Source organism: Entelurus aequoreus, linkage group LG28, assembly GCF_033978785.1.
Source record: "Entelurus aequoreus isolate RoL-2023_Sb linkage group LG28, RoL_Eaeq_v1.1, whole genome shotgun sequence".
Taxonomy (NCBI): domain Eukaryota; kingdom Metazoa; phylum Chordata; class Actinopteri; order Syngnathiformes; family Syngnathidae; genus Entelurus; species Entelurus aequoreus.
In genome coordinates, this window is record NC_084758.1 from 19,680,854 (window position 1) to 19,705,317 (window position 24,464).

A 24,464-nucleotide genomic window follows, 5' to 3' on the forward strand; every position below is an offset into this window, starting at 1 on the left:
ACAATTTATCATAATCCTCAAACAGGTTAAAAAAAAAGGTTTTTGTGTCTGTTGGATGTCGAAGTTGACCAACCTAACCACAGTCTGCCACTTGGCCCCTCTCTGGCACTCGTTTTCAAGAAATCATCCCAAAAAATGACCTATTTCACGACCGACACATGCAGTCATGTGGACAAATTACTAATGAAATTCAAAAGATACTAATGAAATTAATAAATGTAAAATAAAAACTAGATTAAATAGGTGGGTCTTATAGGGGGACTATCAACAAAATAAAGCAATCCCTTACTGTACAATGTCTGCTCTCACTGGGATAAAGACTGATGGGATGTTTATATCTTCCCCTTATTTTGAACAATTCATCATAATCCTCAAACAGGTTAAAAAAAAAAGTTTTTGTCTGTTGGATGTCGAACTTACCCAAGTCTGCCACTTGGCCCCTCTCTGGCACTCGTTTTTAAGGAATCATTCCAAAAAATTACCTATTTCACGACCGACACATGCAGTCATGTCGACAAAATACTAATGAAATTAAAAAGATACTAATGAAATTAATAAATGTAAAATAAAAACTAGATTAAATAGGTGGGTCTTATAGGGGGACTATCAACATAATAAAACAATCCCTTACTGTACAATGTCTGCTCTCACTGGGATAAAGACTGATGGGATGTTTATATCTTCCCCTTTACATGAACAATTCATCATAATCCTCAAGCAGGTTAAAAAAAATAGTTTTTGTGTCTGTTGGATGTCGAAGTTGACCAACTTACCCAAGTCTGCCACTTGGCCCTCTCTGGCGCTTGTTTTCAAGAAATCATCCCAAAAAATTACCTATTTCACGACCGACACATGCAGTCATGTCGACAAAATACTAATGAAATTAAAAAGATACTAATGAAATTAATAAATGTAAAATAAAAACTCGATTAAATAGGTGGGTCTTATAGGGGGTCTATCAACATAATAAAACAATCCCTTACTGTACAATGTCTGCTCTCACTGGGATAAAGACATGGGATGTTTATATCTTCCCCTTTACATGAACAATTCATCATAATCCTCAAGCAGGTTAAAAAAAATAGTTTTTGTGTCTGTTGGATGTTGAAGTTGACCAACTTAACCAAGTCTGCCACTTGGCCCCTCTCTGGCACTTGTTTTCAAGGAATCATCCCAAAAAATGACCTATTTCACGACTGACACATGCAGTCATGTGGACAAATTACTAATTAAATTCAAAAGATACTAATGAAATTAATAAATGTAAAATAAAAACTACATTAAATAGGTGGGTCTTGTAGGGGGACTATCAACAAAATAAAGCAATCCCTTACTGTACAATGTCTGCTCTCACTGGGATAAAGACTGATGGGATGTTTATATCTTCCCCTTATTTTGAACAATTCATCATAATCCTCCAACAGGTTAAAAAAAAAAGTTTTTGTCTGATGGATGTCGAACTTACCCAAGTCTGCCACTTGGCCCCTCTCTGGCACTCGTTTTTAAGGAATCATTCCAAAAAATGACCTATTTCACGACCGACACATGCAGTCATGTCGACAAAATACTAATGAAATTAAAAAGATACTAATGAAATTAATAAATGTAAAATAAAAACTAGATTAAATAGGTGGGTCTTATAGGGGGACTATCAACATAATAAAACAATCCCTTACTGTACAATGTCTGCTCTCACTGGGATAAAGACTGATGGGATGTTTATATCTTCCCCTTTACATGAACAATTCATCATAATCCTCAAGCAGGTTAAAAAAATAGTTTTTGTGTTTGTTGGATGTCGAAGTTGACCAACTTAACCACAGTCTGCCACTTGGCCCCTCTCTGGCGCTTGTTTTCAAGAAATCATCCCAAAAAATGACCTATTTCACGACTGACACATGCAGTCATGTGGACAAATTACTAATTAAATTCAAAAGATACTAATGAAATTAATAAATGTAAAATAAAAACTAGATTAAATAGGTGGATCTTGTAGGGGGACTATCAACAAAATAAAGCAATCCCTTACTGTACAATGTCTGCTCTCACTGGGATAAAGACTGATGGGATGTTTATATCTTCCCCTTTATTTGAACAATTCATCATAATCCTCAAACAGGTTAAAAAAAAAAGTTTTTGTCTGTTGGATGTCGAACTTACCCAAGTCTGCCACTTGGCCCCTCTCTGGCACTCGTTTTTAAGGAATCATCCCAAAAAATGACCTATTTCACGACCGACACATGCAGTCATGTCGACAAAATACTAATGAAATTAAAAAGATACTAATGAAATTAATAAATGTAAAATAAAAACTAGATTAAATAGGTGGGTCTTATAGGGGGACTATCAACATAATAAAACAATCCCTTACTGTACAATGTCTGCTCTCACTGGGATAAAGACTGATGGGATGTTTATATCTTCCCCTTTACATGAACAATTCATCATAATCCTCAAGCAGGTTAAAAAAAATAGTTTTTGTGTCTGTTGGATGTCGAAGTTGACCAACCTAACCACAGTCTGCCACTTGGCCCCTCTCTGGCACTCGTTTTCAAGAAATCATCCCAAAAAATGACCTATTTCACGACCGACACATGCAGTCATGTGGACAAATTACTAATGAAATTCAAAAGGTACTAATGAAATTAATAAATGTAAAATAAAAACTAGATTAAATAGGTGGGTCTTATAGGGGGACTATCAACAAAATAAAGCAATCCCTTACTGTACAATGTCTGCTCTCACTGGGATAAAGACTGATGGGATGTTTATATCTTCCCCTTTATTTGAACAATTCATCATAATCCTCAAACAGGTTAAAAAAAAAAGTTTTTGTCTGTTGGATGTCGAACTTACCCAAGTCTGCCACTTGGCCCCTCTCTGGCACTCGTTTTTAAGGAATCATTCCAAAAAATGACCTATTTCACGACCGACACATGCAGTCATGTCGACAAAATACTAATGAAATTAAAAAGATACTAATGAAATTAATAAATGTAAAATAAAAACTAGATTAAATAGGTGGGTCTTATAGGGGGACTATCAACATAATAAAACAATCCCTTACTGTACAATGTCTGCTCTCACTGGGATAAAGACTGATGGGATGTTTATATCTTCCCCTTTACATGAACAATCCATCATAATCCTCAAGCAGGTTAAAAAGAAAAGTTTTTGTGTCTGTTGGTTGTCGAAGTTGACCAACTTACCCAAGTCTGCCACTTGGCCCCTCTGGCACTCGTTTTCAAGACATCATACCAAACATCGGACATGACCGTGACTAAACTGAAACACCCCAACTCTACCGTGTGTGCACAACAGTGTTCGTTCTATTCGGAGGTTTTTCTAACATTGTCCGTTTGTTTTGTCTCCCGCAGATCTGGTTCGCCTTCGTCAACGGCTTCTCGGGTCAGATCCTGTTCGAGCGCTGGTGCATCGGCCTGTACAACGTGGTGAGTGTCGATGAACCGCTCGACTTCGCTTTTGCGCGGCGGTTCCGATCACCTCCTCACCAGGAAGTGCGGTTTGAGCCAGGGGCAGCTATGCTCGCGTGATACTCAAAAGAAAGAGGAAGGGGAGTCCCACAGGGCTCTGTCGCGGGGCCACTCCTAATGAATGTAATATTTCACGTCTGTCAAAACCCGCAGTGAAAATATGCATGTTGAGTGGATATTTTTTGCATCAATTCCCCAATGAAGCTCCACCTTGGGAGCGCAGGGGGGTGCACATTCCTGTGGCTCCGTGGGAGTCTGTCAGGAGCGGCGGTCTGAATCCGCCCCTCCATGGAGATCTTGCCCTCAATAAGAAAGGGCTCCAGTGGTGCATGTCGTGTGGACCAGTGCTCCCCGATGGTTCCACCGGGAAGTCCAACCAGTGACCCGCTGAAGACCCTTCCCCCTTGCTTTTAGACTGCACTGCAAAAAGTCAGTCTTCAAAAGCAAGAGGAAAAAATACAAAAATTAGGGGTATTTTATTTGAACTAAGCAAACAAGAAAATTCGGCTTGTCAAGACTTTTCAAAACAAGTAAAATTAGCTAACCTCAATGAACCCAAAAATACCTTAAAATAAGTATATTCTCACTAATAACAAGTGCACTTTTCTTGGTAGAAGAAAAATTTGACCTTTTTGCTCAATATGTTAAAAAATATTCTTAAATGAAGTAAATGCTAGTGCCATTATCTTGACATATTGATATGCGCTCGGCATCATGATTTTTTTTTTCATGCTTAATGTAAGAAATTATTACTTTCAAAAAGCAGTTTTTAGGGCTGCAACCAACAATTAATTTGATAATCGATTAATCTGTCGATTATTACTTCGATTAATCGATTAATAATCGGATAAAAGAGACAATCTACATTTCTATCCTATCCAGTATTTTATTGGGGAAAAAACAGCATACTGGCACCATACTTATTTTGATTATTGTTTCTAAGCTGTTTGCAAATGTTGCAGTTTATAAATAAAGGTTTATTTAAAAAAAAAATTTTAATTAAATAAAAAATACATTTTAAAAAAAGCCTCTGCGCATGCGCAAAGCATAGATCCAACAAATCGATGACTAAATTAATCGGCAACTATTTTTATAATAGATTTTAATCCATTTAATCGTTTAGTTGTTGCAGCTCTAGTAGTTTTATACTTGTGAGTGTTGATGACACAGCTTTGCAACAGTTGATATTCTAGTTCCAAGCATGTTTTACTCAATATAGGTTATCAAATCTCAGCAACAAGCTGTAATATCTTACTGAGATCATTTAGGACCAAAGCCCTTAAAACAAGTAAAACACTCGAACATAAAATCTGCTTAGTGAGAAGAATTATCTTATCAGACAGAAAATAAGCAAATATCACCCTTATTTGAGATATTTAATCTACTTAGATTTCAATTTTTGCATTGCACACACACTTACACACACATACCCAAAAATATCTTAAAATAAGTATATTCTCACTAATAACAAGTGCACTTTTCTTGGTAGAAAAAAAAAGAAAAAAGAGACCTTTTTGCTCAATATGTTGAAATATATTCTTAAATTTTGACATAATGATATGCGCTCGGCATCATGATTTTTTTTTTCATGCTTGAAGTATGAAATGATTACTTTAAAAAAGTAGTTTTATACTTGTGAGTGTTGATGACACAGCTTTGCAACAGTTGATATTCTAGTTTCAAGCATGTTTTACTCAATATAGGTCATCAAATCTCAGCAACAAGCTGTAATATCTTACTGAGATCATTTAGGACCAAAACACTTAAAACAAGTAAAACACTCGAACATAAAATCTGCTTAGTGAGAAGAATTATCTTATCCGACAGAAAATAAGCAAATATCACCCTTATTTGAGATATTTAATCTTACTTAGATTTCAGTTTTTGCATTGCAGAACACACACACACACACATACCCATAAATATCTTAAAATAAGTATATTCTCACTAATAACAAGTGCACTTTTCTTGGTAGAAATAAAAAAAGAGACCTTTTTGCTCAATATGTTGAAAAATATTCTTAAATTAAGTAAATGCTAGAGCCATTATCTTGACATAATGATATGCGCTCGGCATCATGATTTTTTTTTTCATGCTTAAAGTAAGAAATTATTACTTTCAAAAAGTAGTTTTTAGGGCTGCAACTAACGATTAATTTGATAATCGATTAATATGTCGATTATTACTTTGAATAATCGGATAAAAGAGACAATCTACATTTCTATCCTATCCCGTATTTTATTGGGGAAAAAACAGCATACTGGCACCATACTTATTTTGATTGTTTCTCAGCTGTTTGCAAATGTTGCACTTTATAAATAAAGGTTTATTAAAAAAAATAAAAATTTAAATAAAAAATACATTTTAAAAAAAGCCTCTGCGCATGTGCATAGCATAGATCCAACGAATCAATGACTAAATTAATCGGCAACTATTTTTATAATCGATTTTAATCGATTTAATCGTTTAGTTGTTGCAGCCCTAGTAGTTTTATACTTGTGAGTGTTGATGACACAGCTTTGCAACAGTTGATATTCTAGTTCCAAGCATGTTTTACTCAATATAGGTCATCAAATCTCAGCAACAAGCTGTAATATCTTACTGAGATCATTTAGGACCAAAACCTTTAAAACAAGTAAAACACTCTAACATAAAATCTGCTTAGTGAGAAGAATTATCTTATCTGACAGAAAATAAGCAAATATCACCCTTATTTGAGATATTTAAACTACTTAGATTTAAATTTTTGCATTGCACACACACTTACACACACATACCCAAAAATATCTTAAAATAAGTATATTCTCACTAATAACAAGTGCACTTTTCTTGGTAGAAAAAAAAAAAAAAAAAGAGACCTTTTTGCTCAATATGTTGAAAAATATTCTTAAATTTTGACATAATGATATGCGCTCGGCATCATGATTTTTTTTTCATGCTTAAAGTAAGAAATTATTACTTTCAAAAAGTAGTTTTTAGGGCTGCAACTAACGATTATTTTGATAATCGATTAATATGTCGATTATTACTTCGAATAATCGGATAAAAGAGACAATCTACATTTCTATCCTATCCCGTATTTTATTGGAAAAAAAACAGCATACTGGCACCATACTTATTTTGATTGTTTCTCAGCTGTTTGCAAATGTTGCACTTTATAAATAAAGGTTTATTAAAAAAAATAAAAATTTAAATAAAAAATACATTTTAAAAAAAGCCTCTGCGCATGCGCAAAGCATAGATCCAACGAATCGATGACTAAATTAATCGGCAACTATTTTTATAATCGATTTTAATCGATTTAATCGTTTAGTTGTTGCAGCCCTAGTAGTTTTATACTTGTGAGTGTTGATGACACAGCTTTGCAACAGTTGATATTCTAGTTTCAAGCATGTTTTACTCAATATAGGTCATCAAATCTCAGCAACAAGCTGTAATATCTTACTGAGATCATTTAGGACCAAAACCCTTAAAAAAAGTAAAACACTCTAACATAAAATCTGCTTAGTGAGAAGAATTATCTTATCATACAGAAAATAAGCAAATATCACCCTTATTTGAGATATTTAATCTTACTTAGATTTCAGTTTTTGCATTGCAGGACACACACACACTCACACATACACACACACACATACCCATAAATATCTTAAAATAAGTATATTCTCACTAATAACAAGTGCACTTTTCTTGGTAGAAATAAAAAAAGAGACCTTTTTGCTCAATATGTTGAAAAATATTCTTAAATTAAGTAAATGCTAGTGCCATTATCTTGTCATAATGATATGCGCTCGGCATCATGAAATTATTACTTTAAAAAAGCAGTTTTATACTTGTGGGTGTTGATGACACAGCTTTGCAACAGTTGATATTCTAGTTCCAAGCATGTTTTACTCAATATAGGTCAGGCCTGGGCAATTATTTTGACTCAGGGGCCAAATTTAGAGAAAAAAATGTGTCTGGGGGCCGGTATATCTATTTTTAGGAAAACTAATACAAAACCTCACAATAAAGTTTGATTGAATGCTAAAAATGTTATGACAGACCGCCTTAAAAACGGAATGGAATTTTATTTTTTTCTATGAACGATAAAACCCTGAAATTTAGAACATATGAACGTCACACCCCCTCTCAATCGACATATTTTGCAATCAAACCAAATGCAACAAACACAGCGAAATATGAACGTGAAGGGTGAAAAAACCAAAAAGATCTACAATCTGATATATGTGATATATCACTAAGCTTTAGAACTTCCTTGTAAAAATCTCCTTCCACGTCCGTCCCTGACACCCGCATTTCAGGCTGGCCGCTCTGGAAACACTCTGTGGAAACGCTCCCCACCCACACCACCAGCCACACCCTAAGATTTTTTGTTAAAATAAAGCCAATAATGCAATTTTTTCTGGTCCCCTTTATTTAGAAAAGTATCGAAAAGTACCGAAAAGTATCAAAATAATATATTGGTATCAGGACAACACTAGTTACTAAAATATCATGCAAAATCGCAGATTCCAACCATTGAAATATGTTGTATAGTTCAAGACTTATGGTAATTTGAAAACATCACTACACATCATAATGGCAGCTACATTTTCCATCTTAAAGATCTAAAAAAAAATATTTGGGAATGTCCGGCGGGCCAGATTGAAAAGCTTAACGGGCCGCATGTGGCCCCCGGGCCTTAATTTGCCCAGGTCTGATATAGATCATAAAATCTCAGCAACAAGCTGTGATATCTTTTTGAGATCATTTAGGACCAAAACCCTTAAAACAAGTAAAACACTCTAACATCAAATCTGCTTAGTGAGAAGAATTATCTTATCAGACAGAAAATAAGCAATTATCACCCTTATTTGAGATATTTAATCTTACTTAGATTTCAGTTTTTGCATTGTGGAACGCTCCTGAGTGGAGAGATGAGTTTTGCACGTGAAGCACGAGCAACCAAAAAGTTGGCGCACATGGACCAAGTCGAGGAAGGAATGAAGGGAATTCCTCGAGAAATCCCAACAGGAATTTGCTTTAGGATATATTTCAGCTATTTGAAAGCGTAAACCAAGAACAACATACACTGTTCACTTCTGAAGGGTTTGAAACTAAGTTGATTATTCATACTTAAATGTATTTCAAACTACACGTTTATTTCAGTTGAATACTTTTATAACACTCGTCTTGACCTACAGAACGTTTAATTCGGATTTACGTATTTTCCGGATTATAAAGCGCACTGCCGATGAGCGAGTCTATTTAGGTGAATTTTCATACATAAGGTGCATTGAAGGAATCATATTATTGAGTTTGCGTTTATTTGGAACATGCATGCACGCAACATGATGCATCACCATTTCCAGTTTCTCTATTCAACATGTTCGAAAAGGAGTAGGAAGAAGCAGAGTTTATTTAATCCTACCCCTTTTCCTTCGCATAGCAGATGTTCACTTCCTGTTCTCAATTTATTCACAATATACTCCATAAGTCATAACAATAGAAATAGACAAATACAAATGAGTGAAGTACCGTATTTTTCGGAGTATAAGTTGCACCTGCCGAAAATGCATAACAAAGAAGGAAAAAAAACATATATAGGTCGCACTGGAGTATAAGTCGCATTTTTGGGGGAAATGTATTTGATAAAAGCCAACACCAAGAATAGACATTTGAAAGGCAATTTAAAATAAATAAAGAATAGTGAACAACAGGCTGAATAAGTGTACGTTATATGAGGCATAAATAACCAACTGAGAACGTGCCTGGTATGTTAACGTAACATATTATGGTAAGAGTCATTCAAATAACTATAACATATAGAACATGCTATACGTTTACCAAACAATCTGTCACTCCTAATCGCTAAATCCCATGAAATCTTATACGTCTAGTCCAGGGGTCGGCAACCCGCGGCTCCGGAGCCGCATGCGGCTCCTTGACCACTCTGATGCGGCTCAGCTACATACATGCCGACCCCCCCGATTTTCCCAGGAGACTTATGGATCTCAGTGTCTCTCATAGATTACTCCCAGGGAAAAAATAATCCTATTTACACTCTAATTACTAAATAAAGGGCGTGCCCTAATTGCACTGCAGTAATTGTCCTCTATAGCATACATACAGCGTGCCAGTCCAGCCACATGTTCCATGTTGTTATTAATTGCACACACAGGAGACAGCAAAGCATACTTACTCATCAGCCACACAGCTTACACTGACGGTAGCCGTATCAAACAACTTTAACACTGTTACCTTACAAATATGCGCCACACTGTGAACCCACACCAAAAAAGAATGAAAAACATATTTCTGGAGAACATCCCACCGTAACACAACATAAACACAACACAACCATTACCCAGAATCCCATGCAGCCCTAACTCTTCCGGTCTACATTATACACCCCCGCTACCACCAAATCCCCCCACACATCAACCCCCCCCCCCCTCTCCGTGCGTTGGTTGAGCGGAAGAGTTAGGGCTGCATGGGATTCTGGGTATTGGCACCGTCAGTGTAAGATGTGTGGCTGCTGAGTTAGTACGCCTTGCTGTCACTTACGTGAGCAAGCTGAAATTGCATTCTACGTGTGGTTGAACAGGTACACTGTTAGGGCAGACTGTAGAGGGCGCCAAATGCAGTGTCACCACGCCCTGATATTCGGGAGTCTCCCGGGAAAAATGAGAGGGTTGGCAAGTATGACGCTATCAAGTGCCATTCATTCAAAACTCGCGGGCTGCACTAACATCAAATTTCCACATTAAAGTGCGTGCCGGTGCGTGTGTCGGAGACCCCTGGTTAACATAGCACAAAGCGTTTAAGCTTTGTATGCGGTGTTTTTCATTTTAAATTTTTAAAAATTTTTTGTGGCTCCCATTACTTTCTTTAATTTGTGAAACTTGCCAAAATGGCTCTTTGAGTGGTAAAGGTTGCCGACCCCTGGTCTAGTCTCTTACGTGAATGAGCTAAATAATATTATTTGATATTTTACGCTAATGTGTTAATAATTTCACACATAAGTCGCTCCTGAGTATAAGTCGCACCCCCGGCCAAACTATGAAAAAAACTGTGATTTATAGTCCGAAAAATACGATAATTTATATTTCATATGGTGAGATGAGTAAGATTATTTAGAAAATGAATGGATGGATGAGATACATTCTGAATGTTTATCATGGTTCTTCTTCTTTGTACTTTGTAAACACTTTAAGTTTGAAGAGTTTCTTGAAGTGGATCATATTAGTACATTGTTGGATTGCTTTGCTTAATCCATTCCATCATTTAATTCCACATACTGATATACTGACGGTCTTAAGTGTTGTACGTGCGTACAAATGTTTTAAATAAAAATGTTCTCTAAGATTATATTTCTCTTTTATTGAGAAGAATTGTTGTATATTCTTGGGTAGCAGATTGTAGTTTATTATTATTATTATATTATTATGATACAAATGTTGCATATATCAGTGTTTTTCAACCTTTTCTGAGTTTAAGCACATTTTTTTCATTGAAAAAATCCAGAGGGACACTGTGAGTAGAAAACATAAAAAAGTGAAACTCCGTAACCAAAAAGTCGTTCTCGCAATTGTTTGATATGAATTCAAAGCATAACCAAGCATGCGTCATTATAGCTCTTGTCTCAAAGTAGGTGTACTGTCACGACCTGTCACATCACGCCCTGACTTATTTTGAGTTTTTTGCCGTTTTCCTGTGTGTAGTGTTTTAGTTCTTGTCTTGCGCTCTTATTTTGGTGTTTATTGTCATGTACGGATGTACTTTGTGGACGCCGTCTGCTCCCCACGCTGTAAGTCTTTGCTGTCGTCCAGCATTCTGTTTTTGTTTACTTTGCAGCCAATCCAGTTTTGCATAGCCATCCTTAAGCTTCAATGCCTTTTCTGAGCGGCACTCGCCTTTTGTTTATTTTTGGTTTAAGCATTAGATACCTTTAAGCATTAGAGACCACAAGTGTCTCAAAGGGCTGCACAAGCCACAACGACATCCTGGGCTCAGATCCCACATCAGGGCAAGAAAAAACTCAACCTAATGGGATAACAATGAGAAACCTTGTTTATGTGTACTGTTTGTTTATGTGTACTGTTTGTTTTATGTGTACTGTTTGTTTGTGTACTGTTTGTTTATGTGTACTGTTTGTTTTATGTGTACTGTTTGTTTATGTGTACTGTTTGTTTTATGTGTACTGTTTGTTTTATGTCTACTGTTTGTTTATGTGTACTGTTTGTTTGTGTACTGTTTGTTTTATGTGTACTGTTTGTTTATGTGTACTGTTTGTTTATGTGTACTGTTTGTTTTATGTGTACTGTTTGTTTTATGTGTACTGTTTGTTTTATGTGTACTGTTTGTTTTATGTGTACTGTTTGTTTTATGTGTACTGTTTGTTTATGTGTACTGTTTGTTTATGTGTACTGTTTGTTTATGTGTACTGTTTGTGTATGTGTACTGTTTGTTTTATGTGTACTGTTTGTTTATGTGTACTGTTTGTTTTATGTGTACTGTGTTTTATGTGTACTGTGTTTTATGTGTACTGTGTGTTTTATGTGTACTGTTTGTTTTATGTGTACTCTTTGTTTAATGTGTACTGTATGTTGTTTTATGTGTACTGTGTGTTTTATGTGTATTGTGTGTTTTGTGTATACTGTATGTTGTTTTATGTGTACTGTGTGTTTTATGTGTACTGTACTGTGTGTTTTATGTGTAATGTGTTTTATGTGTACTCTTTGTTTCATGTGTACTGTGTGTTTTATGTGTACTGTGTGTTTCATGTGTATTGTTTGTTTTATGTGTACTGTTTGTTGTTTTTTGTGTACTGTTTGTTGTTTTATGTGTACTGTTTGTTTTTTTGTGTACTGTTGTTTTATGTGTACTGTTTGTTGTTTTATGTCTACTGTGTTTAATGTGTATTGTGTGTTTTATGTGTACTGTCTGTTTTATGTGTACCGTGTGTTTATGTGTACTGTTTGTTGTTTCATGTGTACTGTTTGTTGTATGTGTAATGTTTGTTTTATGTGTACTGTTTGTTGTTTTATGTGTAATGTTTGTTTTATGTGTACTGTTTGTTGTTTCATGTGTACTGTGTGTTTAATGTGTACTGTTTGTTGTATGTGTAATGTTTGTTTTATGTGTACTGTTTGTTGTTTCATGTGTACTGTGTGTTTTTATGTGTAATGTTTGTTGTATGTATACTGTGTGTTTAATATGTACTGTGTTTTATGCGTATTGTGTGTTTTATGTGTATTGTGTGTTTTATGCGTACTGTGTGTATTATTTTTGTACTCTGATTTATGTGTACTGTTTTATTTTGCTGTACTGTGTTTTGTGTAGTGTTTTTTAAGTGTACTGTTTGTTGTTTAATGTGTACTGTGTGTTTTACGTGTACTGTGTTTTATGTTGCTGTACTGTGTTTTATGTGTACTCTTTGTTGTTTTATGTGTACTGTGTGTTTTACGTGTACTGTGTTTTATGTTGCTGTACTGTGTTTTATGTTGAGTCTTTGTTGTTTTAGGTGTACTGTGTGTTTGTGTGTACTGTGTGTTTTACTTGTACTGTGTGTTTGTGTGTACTGTGTGTTTTATGTGTACTGTGAGACGTCAACATGTGTCTCTTCTTGCAAGAATACACCCACAAAGACAACAATTTGGGGTCTTCCAGTCCAGCAAGAAGAAAAGTTGCCATTACAAGAAGACAATTTCGGACCGTCTGATGTGAAGTTGTAAAAATTTGGTGTATTTTTGGTTCGTCTCCTGACTTTTTTCCCCTCGCTCTTCTTTTCCCTCCTTTTCCCTACCCTTGTGGTCATTTCTTGTGCAGATCTTCACGGCTCTGCCTCCGCTCACGCTGGGAATATTCGAGCGCTCCTGTCGGAAAGAAAACATGCTGAAGTACCCCGAGCTGTACAAAACCTCCCAGAATGCAATGGGCTTCAACACCAAGGTAAAGGCACTGAACTGTTTTCATTGGTGGAGGGAGGCGTGTCTTGTTAAGATGACAATAGAGATGTCTTCCAGGGCGGGTCACAGCGGGCTCCTGTACGCTCCTCACAGGCGTGGTGACCTGCTCAGTGCGGCGTGGAGGTGATTAGAGAGCGATTGGCCACGGGGTCAGGGGCAGGCAAGGTCAGACGGCTGCAAGGCTTTGGGGGAGAGCAGGAAGATTCAGGGGGAGGTGAAGAAGAGCGTGTGCCGGCGTTTGTTTAAATCAGAGCATCTAGCCGCATTCTCTGGAAATACAATCAAGAAAAAAGTGCAAATATGGAGTAAAAAAGGCAAGAAAATGTTGATATAATGATACTAATAATAACACGCTTTGTCACTGGCTGTAAAAACACAAAGTTTTGTACAACCTCATTTTAGATGGGGGGCCACATGGAGAAAAATCTACTCCCAAGTGGGCCGGACTGGTAAAATCACGGCACGATAACTTAAAAATAAAGACAACTTCAGATTGTTTTCTTTGTTTAAAGATAGAACAAGCACATGCTGAAAATGTACAAATCATAATGGTTTTTTTGGGGGTTTTTTTACACTTACCGTATTTTTCGGAGTATAAGTCGCACTTGCTGAAAATGCATAATAAAAAAGGAAAAAAACATATAAGTCGCACAAACTATGAAAAAAAACTGCGACTTATAGTCCGAAAAATACGGCACATGTTAAAAGTTAAAGTACCAATGATTGTCACACACACACTAGGTGTGGCGAAATTATTATCTGCATTTGACCCATTACCCTTGGTCTCCCCCTGGGAGGTGAGGGGAGCAGTGAGCAGCAGCGGTGGCCGCGCCCGGGAATCATTTTTGGTGATTTAACCCCCAATTCCAACCCTTCATGCTGAGTGCAAAGCAGGGAGGTAATGGCTCTCATTTTTATAGTCTTTGGTGTGACTCGGTTTGAACTCGCAACAAATAGTATTCTACCTTTATTTGTCGTTATTTATACTCTCTGAATAAATGATGTGATATTGTTCATCAGTCAACTCATTTTCAATATATCAAGATAAAAAAAATATCAAAATCAAACTACAGGATTATATTTATGTAGTTTGTTAATTTTCCTCGCCTGGTGCACTAACATGTGGTTTATTTTATTTTTACTAATGTAGCATCATCTACAAAGATACAAATAATTGCTATTGTGACATCTAGTGGACACATTTAGAACAGCTGTTTCTTTCATTTTTTAAAATTTCCGCTCATTTTTATACTTAGTTAAAAAAGTTAAATTGTTACACACACTAGGTGTGGCGAAATTATTATCTGCATTTGACCCATTACCCTTGATCACCCCCTGGGAGGCGAGGGGAGCAGTGAGCAGCAGCAGTGGCCGCGCCCGGGAATCATTTTTGGTGATTTAACCCCCAATTCCAACCCTTGATGCTGAGTGCCAAGCAGGGAGGTAATGGCTCTCATTTTTATAGTCTTTGGTGTGACTCGGTTTGAACTCGCAACAAATAGTATTCTACCTTTATTTGTCGTTATTTATACTTTCTGAATAAATGATGTGATATTGTTCATCAGTCAACTCATTTTCAATATATCAAGATAAAAAAAAAATATCAAAATCAAACTACAGGATTATATTTATGTAGTTTGTTAATTTTCCTCGCCTGGTGCACTAACGTGTGGTTTATTTTATTTTTACTAATGTAGGATCATCTACAAAGATACAAATAATTGCTATTGTGACATCTAGTGGACACATTTAGAACAGCTGTTTCTTTCATTTTTTTAAATTTCCGCTCATTTTTATACTTAGTTAAAAAAGTTAAATTGTCACACACACACTAGGTGTGGCGGAATTATTATCTGCATTTGACCCATTACCCTTGGTCACCCCCTGGGAGGCGAGGGGAGCAGTGAGCAGCAGCGGTGGCCGCGCCCGGGAATCATTTTTGGTGATTTAACCCCCAATTCCAACCCTTGATGCTGAGTGCCAAGCGGGGAGGTAATGGCTCTCATTTTTATAGTCTTTGGTGTGACTCGGTTTGAACTCGCAACAAATAGTATTCTACCTTTATTTGTCGTTATTTATACTTTCTGAATAAATGATGTGGTATTGTTCATCAGTCAACTCATTTTCAATATATCAAGATAAAAAAAATAATATCAAAATCAAACTACAGGATTATATTTATGTAGTTTGTTAATTTTCCTCGCCTGGTGCACTAACATGTGGTTTATTTTATTTTTACTAATGTAGGATCATCTACAAAGATACAAATAATTGCTATTGTGACATCTAGTGGACACATTTAGAACAGCTGTTTCTTTCATTTTTAAAAATTTCCGCTCATTTTTATACTTAGTTAAAAAAGTGAAATTGTCACACACACACTAGGTGTGGCGAAATTATTATCTGCATTTGACCCATTACCCTTGGTCTCCCCCTGGGAGGCGAGGGGAGCAGTGAGCAGCAGCAGTGGCCGCGCCCGGGAATCATTTTTGGTGATTTAACCCCCAATTCCAACCCTTGATGCTGAGTGCCAAGCAGGGAGGTAATGGGTCCCATTTTTATAGTCTTTGGTATGACTTGGCTGGGGTTTGAACTCATGACCTCAGGGCGGACACTCTAACCACAAGGCCACTGAGCAGGTGCAAACTCATCCCGCGGGCCGGATAAAACCTGTTGGCCGTACGTTTGACACCCCTGGCCTACATCGTATTGGTTTTCGGCTTTATTTTTTAGAAAATGTAAAAAGGCCTCATGCAAGTCCTTTTGTTTTGAGTTTGCGGACCTGCAGGAAAAAGACTCGAAATAGTCGGGATGACATTAGCAGAACTTTCCCATCATTTTGCAACACACAGTCTGACTTAGTTTAGTTTATTATTTCTTCGGTCAGTGGTCAACAAAATAAACAAACAGTTTTACATAAACAAACAGTTTTCATGAATTGAAAATGTTGCAGACCGAAAGGGTTTAGGCTGAAGTTGAACACAAGATGAACTTCCAAAAATTATGAAATTTCCTTTGCACAACATATTATGAATACACCTAATACACAACATAAACACTGTTCAGTTATATACACAGTAAGGCATGTCAAATATCCTTGTACACGTGTTAAACCTTTGTACCAATTATATACTATATACAAACAATTATTATTTATATCCCACATTTAGTTTGTAATTAACATTGATCATAGTATTAACTACTGTGTTGCTTCAAGAGTGATATATTTCTTCAAGACATTGGTCTTAAAGTGTTTTTTAAATGTGTGAATGGAACTGGAACATTTTAAGGAATCATCCAACTTTGTGACGACACATGAACTGTCTTTCGCTGTATCGTTAACAAACAGACTTTATAATCACAACAACTTCCTTGGAACGTGACTTAACTCTTAATGAAGTTTCTTGGATATAAGCGGCACCATGAACTAAGCATTTTATTGGAAACTAAAGACTCATCTAATGTATTGATTGTTTTTCTAAAAAAAATATTCAACATTAAAATATGTTTTTACAAGTAATATGGAATGTATTCAGTCAGTGAAGCATTATTTCTGTGTACAAAAAGTTGGTGTTCTTAAAATGTTACAATTACATGCTGTGAAATATTTTTATGGAGATATTTAAACGTGTTATTTAAAAAAAATAGCATCTATGTGTAATTATTTTTGTAATACTTTTTTAGTGGATTTAAAGTCTAATCTGTGTCTCTAAGCAGAACTAATTCAACTAGTGGCCTGGGGGCCAAATACGGCTCCTGAATGACATCATTCCGGCCCCCAAATTCAGTTAAAAATTCGGGAGACTAACATTTTTGCAGCAGATTCCTAAAAACAGTGGACATGTGTTGTCTAGAGCAGTGGTTCTTAACCTGGGTTCGATCGAACCCTAGGGGTTCGGTGAGTCGGGCTCAGGGGTTCGGCGGAGGTCAAGACACACCCGACTCATCGTTTGAATACAAACTTCTCCCTATCGGCGTATTACGGATACGGCACCAGCAGAAGTCAGACTGATTTGCAGGTGTGTAATTTGTTGTGAGTTTATGCACTGTGTTGGTTTTGTTCTTTGAACAAGGTGATGTTCATGCACGGTTCATTTTGTGCACCAGTAAAAAAACATGGTAACACTTTAGTATGGGGAACATATTCACCATTAATTAGTTGCTTATTAACATGCAAATTAGTAACATATTGGCCCTTAACTTGTCATTATTAAGTACTTATTAATGCCTTATTCTGCATGGCCTTATCATAACCCTAACCCTCTAACCCTGGTCCTAACCCTCTAACCGTAACCAAATAACTCGAAATTAAGTCTTTGTTACTTAGAATATGTTCCCCATACTAATGTGTTACCAAAAACATATAACTTTGTCTTGAATTTGAAAAAAAACACATTTTTATTTTTCACTAAAGAAGGGTTCGGTGAATGCGCATATGAAACTGGTGGGGTTCGGTACCTCCAACAAGGTAAAGAACTACTGGTCCAGAGGAACCTGGACCACTGTGAACACGTCGGCATATCCTTGCATTGACATTTGAACCTTGCCAGCAAATGTAGTACTCTGGGGTCCAAACTTGTGATTTACATAACTGAGGCGTTCATCAAGGAAGCCCTCTAGGTCAGTGGTTCTTAACCTTGTTGGAGGTACCGAACCCCACCAATTTCATATGCGCATTCACCGAACCCTTCTTTAGTGAAAAAAATTAATAAAAATGTTTTCAAATTCAAGACAAAGTTATGTTTTTGGTAACACTTTAGTATGGGGAACATATTCTAAGTAACAAAGACTTAATTTAGAGTTATTTGGTTAGGGTTAGAGGGTTAGGGTCAGGATTAGAGGGTCAGAGTTATAATAAGGCCATGCCGAATAAGGCATTAATAAGTACTTAATAATGACTAATTAAGAGCCAATATGTTACTAATTTGCATGTTAATAAGCAACTAATTAATGGTGAATATGTTCCCCATACTAAAGTGTTACCATGTTTTATTACTGGTGCACAAAATGAACCGTGCATGAACGTCACCTTGTTCAAACAACAAAACCAACACAGTGCATAAACTCACAACAAATTACACACCTGCAAACCAGTCAGCTGTTGCCGTATCCGTAATACGCCGATAGGGAGAAGTTTGTATTTACACGATGAGTCGGGTGTGTCTTGACCTCCGCCAAACCCCTGAGCTTGACTCACCGAACCCCTAGGGTTCGATCGAACCCAGGTTAAAAACCACTGCTCTAGGTCCTCTCCTTTCTGTCAGTTATTTATGTCACGTCATTTATGGAACTCAGGGTTTGCAATAGTGTAAGAAATAGAAATCAGTTGCATTGTTAGCCACCTGGAGACCCCCGGACTGTTGAACAACTTAAGCTGTACATCAAGCAAGAATGGGAAAGAATTCCACCTGAAAAGTTTCAAAAATGTGTCTCCTCAGTTCTCAAACGTTTACTGAGTGTTGTTAAAAGGAAAGGCCATGTAACACAGTGGTAAAATTGACCCTTTGCCAACTTTTTTGCAATGTGTTGCTGCCATTAAATTCTAAGCTAATGATGATGTGGGAAAAAAAAATGACGTTTCTCAGTTGGAACATTAAATATCTTGTCTATTCAATTGAATATAAGTTGAAAAGGATTAGCAAATCATTGTATTCTGTTTTTATTTACCATTTACACAACGTGCCAACTTCACTGGTTTTGGGTTTTGTATATGAGGTATAGAAAATGAATATCTTAAATGGAGTGAATTTTCATCAGTTTTAGTACTCAAATCTGTGTCATTTTTTTAGATTAAAGGCCTACTGAAACCCATTACTACCGACCACGCAGTCTGATAGTTTATATATCAATGATGAAATCTTAACATTATAACACATGCCAATACGGCCGGGTTAACTTATAAAGTGACATTTTAAATTTGCCGCTAAACTTCCGGTTCGAAACGCCTCTGAGGATGACGTATGCGCGTGACGTAGACCGGCGAACACGGGTATGCCTTCCACATTGAAGCCAATACGAAAAAGCTCTGTTTTCATTTCATAATTCCACAGTATTCTGGACATCTGTGTTCGTGAATCTGTTTCAATCATGTTCATTGCATTATGGAGAAGGAAGCTGAGCAAGCAAAGAAGAAAGTTGTCGGTGCGAAATGGACGTATTTTTCGAACGTAGTCAGCCACAACAGTACACAGCCGGCGCTTCTTTGTTTACATTCCCGAAAGATGCAGTCAAGATGGAAGAACTCGGATAACAGAGACTCTAACCAGGAGGACTTTTGATTTGGAGACACAGACGCCTGTAGAGAACTGGGACAACACAGACTCTTACCAGGATTACTTTGATTTGGATGACAAAGACGCAGACGTGCTACTGTGAGTATGCAGCTTTGGCTTTTTTTTGCGTATGTACGTAACTTTTTTTAAATATATAAGCTTTATGAACCTTGGGTTAGGTGAACGGTCTTTTGGGCTGAGTGATTGTGTGTGTTGATCAGGTGTTTGAATTGTATTGGCGTGTTCTATGGAGCTAGGAGCTAGCAGAGGAGCTAGGAGCTAGCATAACACGTACCGTACCGTACGTGCGCGTCACGTACGTAACTTTTTAAAAATATATAAGCTTTATGAACCTTGGGTTAGGTAAACGGTCTTTTGGGCTGAGTGATTGTGTGTGTTGATCAGGTGTTTGAATTGTATTGGCGTGTTCTATGGAGCTAGGAGCTAGCAGAGGAGCTAGGAGCTAGCATAACAAACACGCAGGTGTTTTTATGCAGGATTAATTTGTGGCATATTAAATATAAGCCTGGTTGTGTTGTGGCTAATAGAGTATATATATGTCTTGTGTTTATTTACTGTTGTAGTCATTCCCAGCTGAATATCAGGTCACCCCCGGCTCTCACAGCATCTTCCCTATCTGAATAGCTTCAACTCCCCACTAGTCCTTCACTTGCACTTTACTCATCCACAAATTTTTCATCCTCGCTCAAATTAATGGGGAAATTGTCGCTTTCTCGGTCCGAATCTCTCTCACTTCATGCGTCCATCATTGTAAACAATAGGGAACTTTGCGTATATGTTCAACTGACTACGTCACGCTACTTCCGGTAGGGGCAAGCCTTTTTTTTAATCAGATACCAAAAGTTGCAATCTTTATCGTCGTTGTTCTATACTAAATCCTTTCAGCAAAAATATGGCAATATCGCGAAATGATCAAGTATGACACATAGAATAGATCTGCTATCCCCGTTTAAATAAAAAAAATTCATTTCAGTAGGCCTTTAAGATTAAAGTACCAATGATTGTCACACACATTTTTTTGACCCTTTTTTCCCTTCAATATTGAACTTTGTTTAAGAGTCACTTTATGGAAGAAGCTTTTTGTTGAGTTAGTGTGTTGAGGTGAGAGGAGGCGGTGAGCAAAGTTGTCTACTTTGTTAGAACCTGAGCTCAAAACATGTTTTTATGCGGCCATGGACTGTCACCTATCCTCTCTTAACCCGGTTCCTCCTCACCCCCCCCTGGTTATTTACTCCGTCATTATTGTAAAGCCCGCTTTTTCTCTTGCACTGAAAAGACATGCTAAGTGGACAATTCATGCAAGATTATGCAGAGATCCCACTGTGACCAGAAATGAAGGTTTATTGATTGAATGGTCTTGTTTGCGCCCCTACTGGGTGCAAGCTGAGTTTGCCACTGGGAGGCTGATTGCCATGAATGTGTTTGCCCAATGAGCGATCATTTAGGCACCAGGGAAGGACCGCTGAGGAAGCGGTTTGTTTGTTTTGCCAGCCCTCACTTTGGGGTGTTGGATACTTGGCACACAAGGTGAAGTCACTCTGGGAGGAGGACATGACCACAAAGGACAATGTGCACAACGACACTATTCAACCAGCGGCCCATTAATGACTTCTGACTGGCCCATGACTTCAATTCCATATTTAAAACAGCAGAGCACTCCTGTCATGGAGAGGATCTTTGACTAGTGTTTTTGCAGTCGGTCCTGAAACACGACATAGCACCGTAGTGATTCTCAAAGCGCTTCGCTAGCGACAGAGTAGTGTTGTCCCGATACCAATATTTTGGTACCGGTACCAAAATGTATGTATGTAATTTTTGAAGCTTTTCAGGTGGAATTATTTCCCATTCTTGCTTGATGTACAGCTTAAGTTGTTCAACAGTGCGGGGGTCTCCGTTGTGGTATTTTAGGCTTCATATTGCGCCACACATTTTCAATGGGAGACAGGTCTGGACTACAGGCAGGCCAGTCTAGTACCCACACTATTTTACTATGGCTTGGCATTGTCTTGCTGAAATAAGCAGGGGCGTCCATGATAACGTTGCTTGGATGGCAACATATGTTGCTCCAAAACCTGTATGTACCTTTCAGCATTAATGGCGCCTTCACAGATGTGTAAGTTACCCATGGCTTGGGCACTAATACACCCCCATACCATCACACATGCTGGCTTTTCAACTTTGCACCGATAACAATCCGGATGGTTCTTTTCCTCTTTGGTCCGGAGGACACAACGTCCACAGTTTCCGAAAACAATTTGAAATGTGGACTCGTCAGACCACAGACCACTTGTACACTTTGTATCAGTCCATCTTAGATGAGCTCAGGCCTAGCGAAGACGGTGGCGTTTCTGAGTGTTGTGGATAAATGGCTTTCGCTTTGCATAGTAGAGTTTTAACTTGCACTTGCAGATGTAGCGACCAACTGTATTTACTGACAGTGGTTTTCTGAAGTGTTCCTGAGCCCATGTGGTGATATCCTTTACACACTGATGTCGCTTTTTGATGCAGTACCGCCTGAGGCATCGAAGGTCATGGGCATTCAATGTTGGTTGTCAGCTTTGCCGCTTACATGCAGTGATTTCTCCAGATTCCTTGAAACTTTTGATGATATTACGGACCGTGGATGATGAAATCCTAAATTCCTTGCAATAGCTGGTTGAGAAATGTTGTTCTTAAACAATTTGCTCAGGCATTTGTTGACAAAGTGGTGACCCTCGGCTCATCCTTGTTTGTGAATGACTGAGCATTTCATGGAAGCTGCTTTTATACCCAATCATGGCACCCACCTGTTCCCAATGAGCCTGTTCACCTGTGGGATGTTCCAAATAACTGATGAGCATTCCTCAACTTTCTCAGTCTTTTTTGCCCCTTGTGCCAGCTTTTTTGAAACACGTTGCAGGCATCAAATTCCAAATGAGCTAATATTTGCAAAGAATAACAAAGTTTTCCCGTTCGAACGTTAAATATCTTGTCTTTGCCGTCTATTCAATTGAATATAAGTTGAAAAGGATTAGCAAATCATTGTATTCTGTTTTTATTTACCATTTACACAACGTGCCAACTGCACTGGTTTTGGGCTTTGTATTATTACGCAGAAAATTTGTTTTATTTTTACTCTTTCCATATCTATTTTATGTATTTGTATTTGTGTTTGACTTTCTCTTCTACTGTTACCAAATATCATTTTAGTTTTACTGAGTTTCAAAGAACCCTTTTTTGTCAACACATCGCATCATCTCAAAGTTGGTAGCAGTCATGGCGCCCCTGTGGTCACATGACTGCCGTTATTTTCAAGTTTTACGATGGACAGTTGCGCAGAATAGGTGGAAAGCATCATTCCTCAATTCCGCGCTGCCAGAAAGAGGCCAAAGATGACAAATGTGAGCGTTTATTTTGAAGTTGTGGTTGTCAATTTCGCTGTAACAACATCATCTTGGTCCAGTATGGAGATTTATTATTTTTTTCAAGGCAGAAAACATTTCACGCTAATTTAAGGCTACATGGGCCATTAGTGTTTCACTTGGCACAGGCTTTGTAGAATGTATATTTGAAGCAAGTTTGCTTTAGGGGGGAGGATTTCACGCGGAGGGATCATCCTTACGCACACAATCTTTGCTCCACACTCTTTAATGACCTTCCACAGAGAACAGTGGGAGTGTGTCCACACCTCGCCCGTTATTTAGCTCTCACCCGAAAGGGCGGCGTCTTCGTTCGATAAGACAAGATACAAAATGTAGTAGGAGTTGGTAGAACCTCGCCATGAAGGATAATGATAAATACAAGATAAAGTAAAAACAAAGTATGTAATAATTCACTACAAATAATGGACGGCTTCTATGTTAGCTACCTTTCTTTGTTTATAATGTATATTTTCTGCTGGATCTACTCTCTATTTTATGCTGCAGCTGTTACATATACTGTAATATTGGACATAGTAATTGTTATATATTGTATATATTATATAACAATATAATATAATATAATATAATAATATAATACATCAGTATATATTATATACTGTATATATAATATGTAAATATTGCATATGTTATATTTTATATTGCTACTGTGGTACATTTTTAGTCTACTTTATACCTGCAATATCCTTTCCATCCTTACCCTTTCCATCCTTTGTAACTGAGCTCCTGTGTGGAACAATTTCCCTTGTGGATCAATAAAGTTTGTCTAAGTCTAATTATTTAAACAAATTCATCTTTTACCTGGAAAAAAAATTTTTATTATCCACCAAGCGGGTCATTGCTGTAAAATATTTTTATTGATATTAAAATAATACATATTACATATTTATTAAAAATAAAATATAAAAGCAATTTAAATGTAATGAAAATACACTTTATAAAGAGATTCTCCCAGCGAGGTATTTTTGATTGTAAAATAACAAATTCATAGATTAAAAAAACTACCAAAATATATTATTGAATAAAAACTAATCACATTTCAAAAATTCATTATAAAACCATATAAATATTACATTTAAAAAAATATTTATAAATATTAAATTACAGTAAATTAGAAATACTTTAAAAAAAAAATCACATCCATTTATTACATGCACATTGATTTTAAAATAATACATAATACATATTTATTAAAAATAAAATATAAAGGCAATTTAAATGTGATGAAAATACACACTTTATAAAGAAATACTGGGTTTTGTCAATAAACTCCCAGCTTGTTATTTTTGATCGTAAAATAACAGA

General features: G+C 36.9%; 1 protein-coding gene across 6 annotated transcripts in view; it reads left to right on the plus strand.

The window, feature by feature from the left end:
* LOC133645013 (phospholipid-transporting ATPase IA-like) overlaps nucleotides 1-24,464 on the plus strand; it is a 427,043-nt gene that overhangs the window by 344,049 nt on the left and 58,530 nt on the right. For 5 of the 6 annotated variants that reach the window (XM_062039795.1, XM_062039796.1, XM_062039797.1 and 2 more), the window contains 2 exons: nucleotides 3,378-3,452; nucleotides 13,308-13,430. In XM_062039795.1, the coding sequence (XP_061895779.1) occupies nucleotides 3,378-3,452; nucleotides 13,308-13,430 (198 nt within the window). Of the gene's footprint in view, nucleotides 1-3,377; nucleotides 3,453-13,307; nucleotides 13,431-13,504; nucleotides 13,918-24,464 lie in introns of those variants that run through there. The other variant, XM_062039800.1, reaches the window with a different exon arrangement.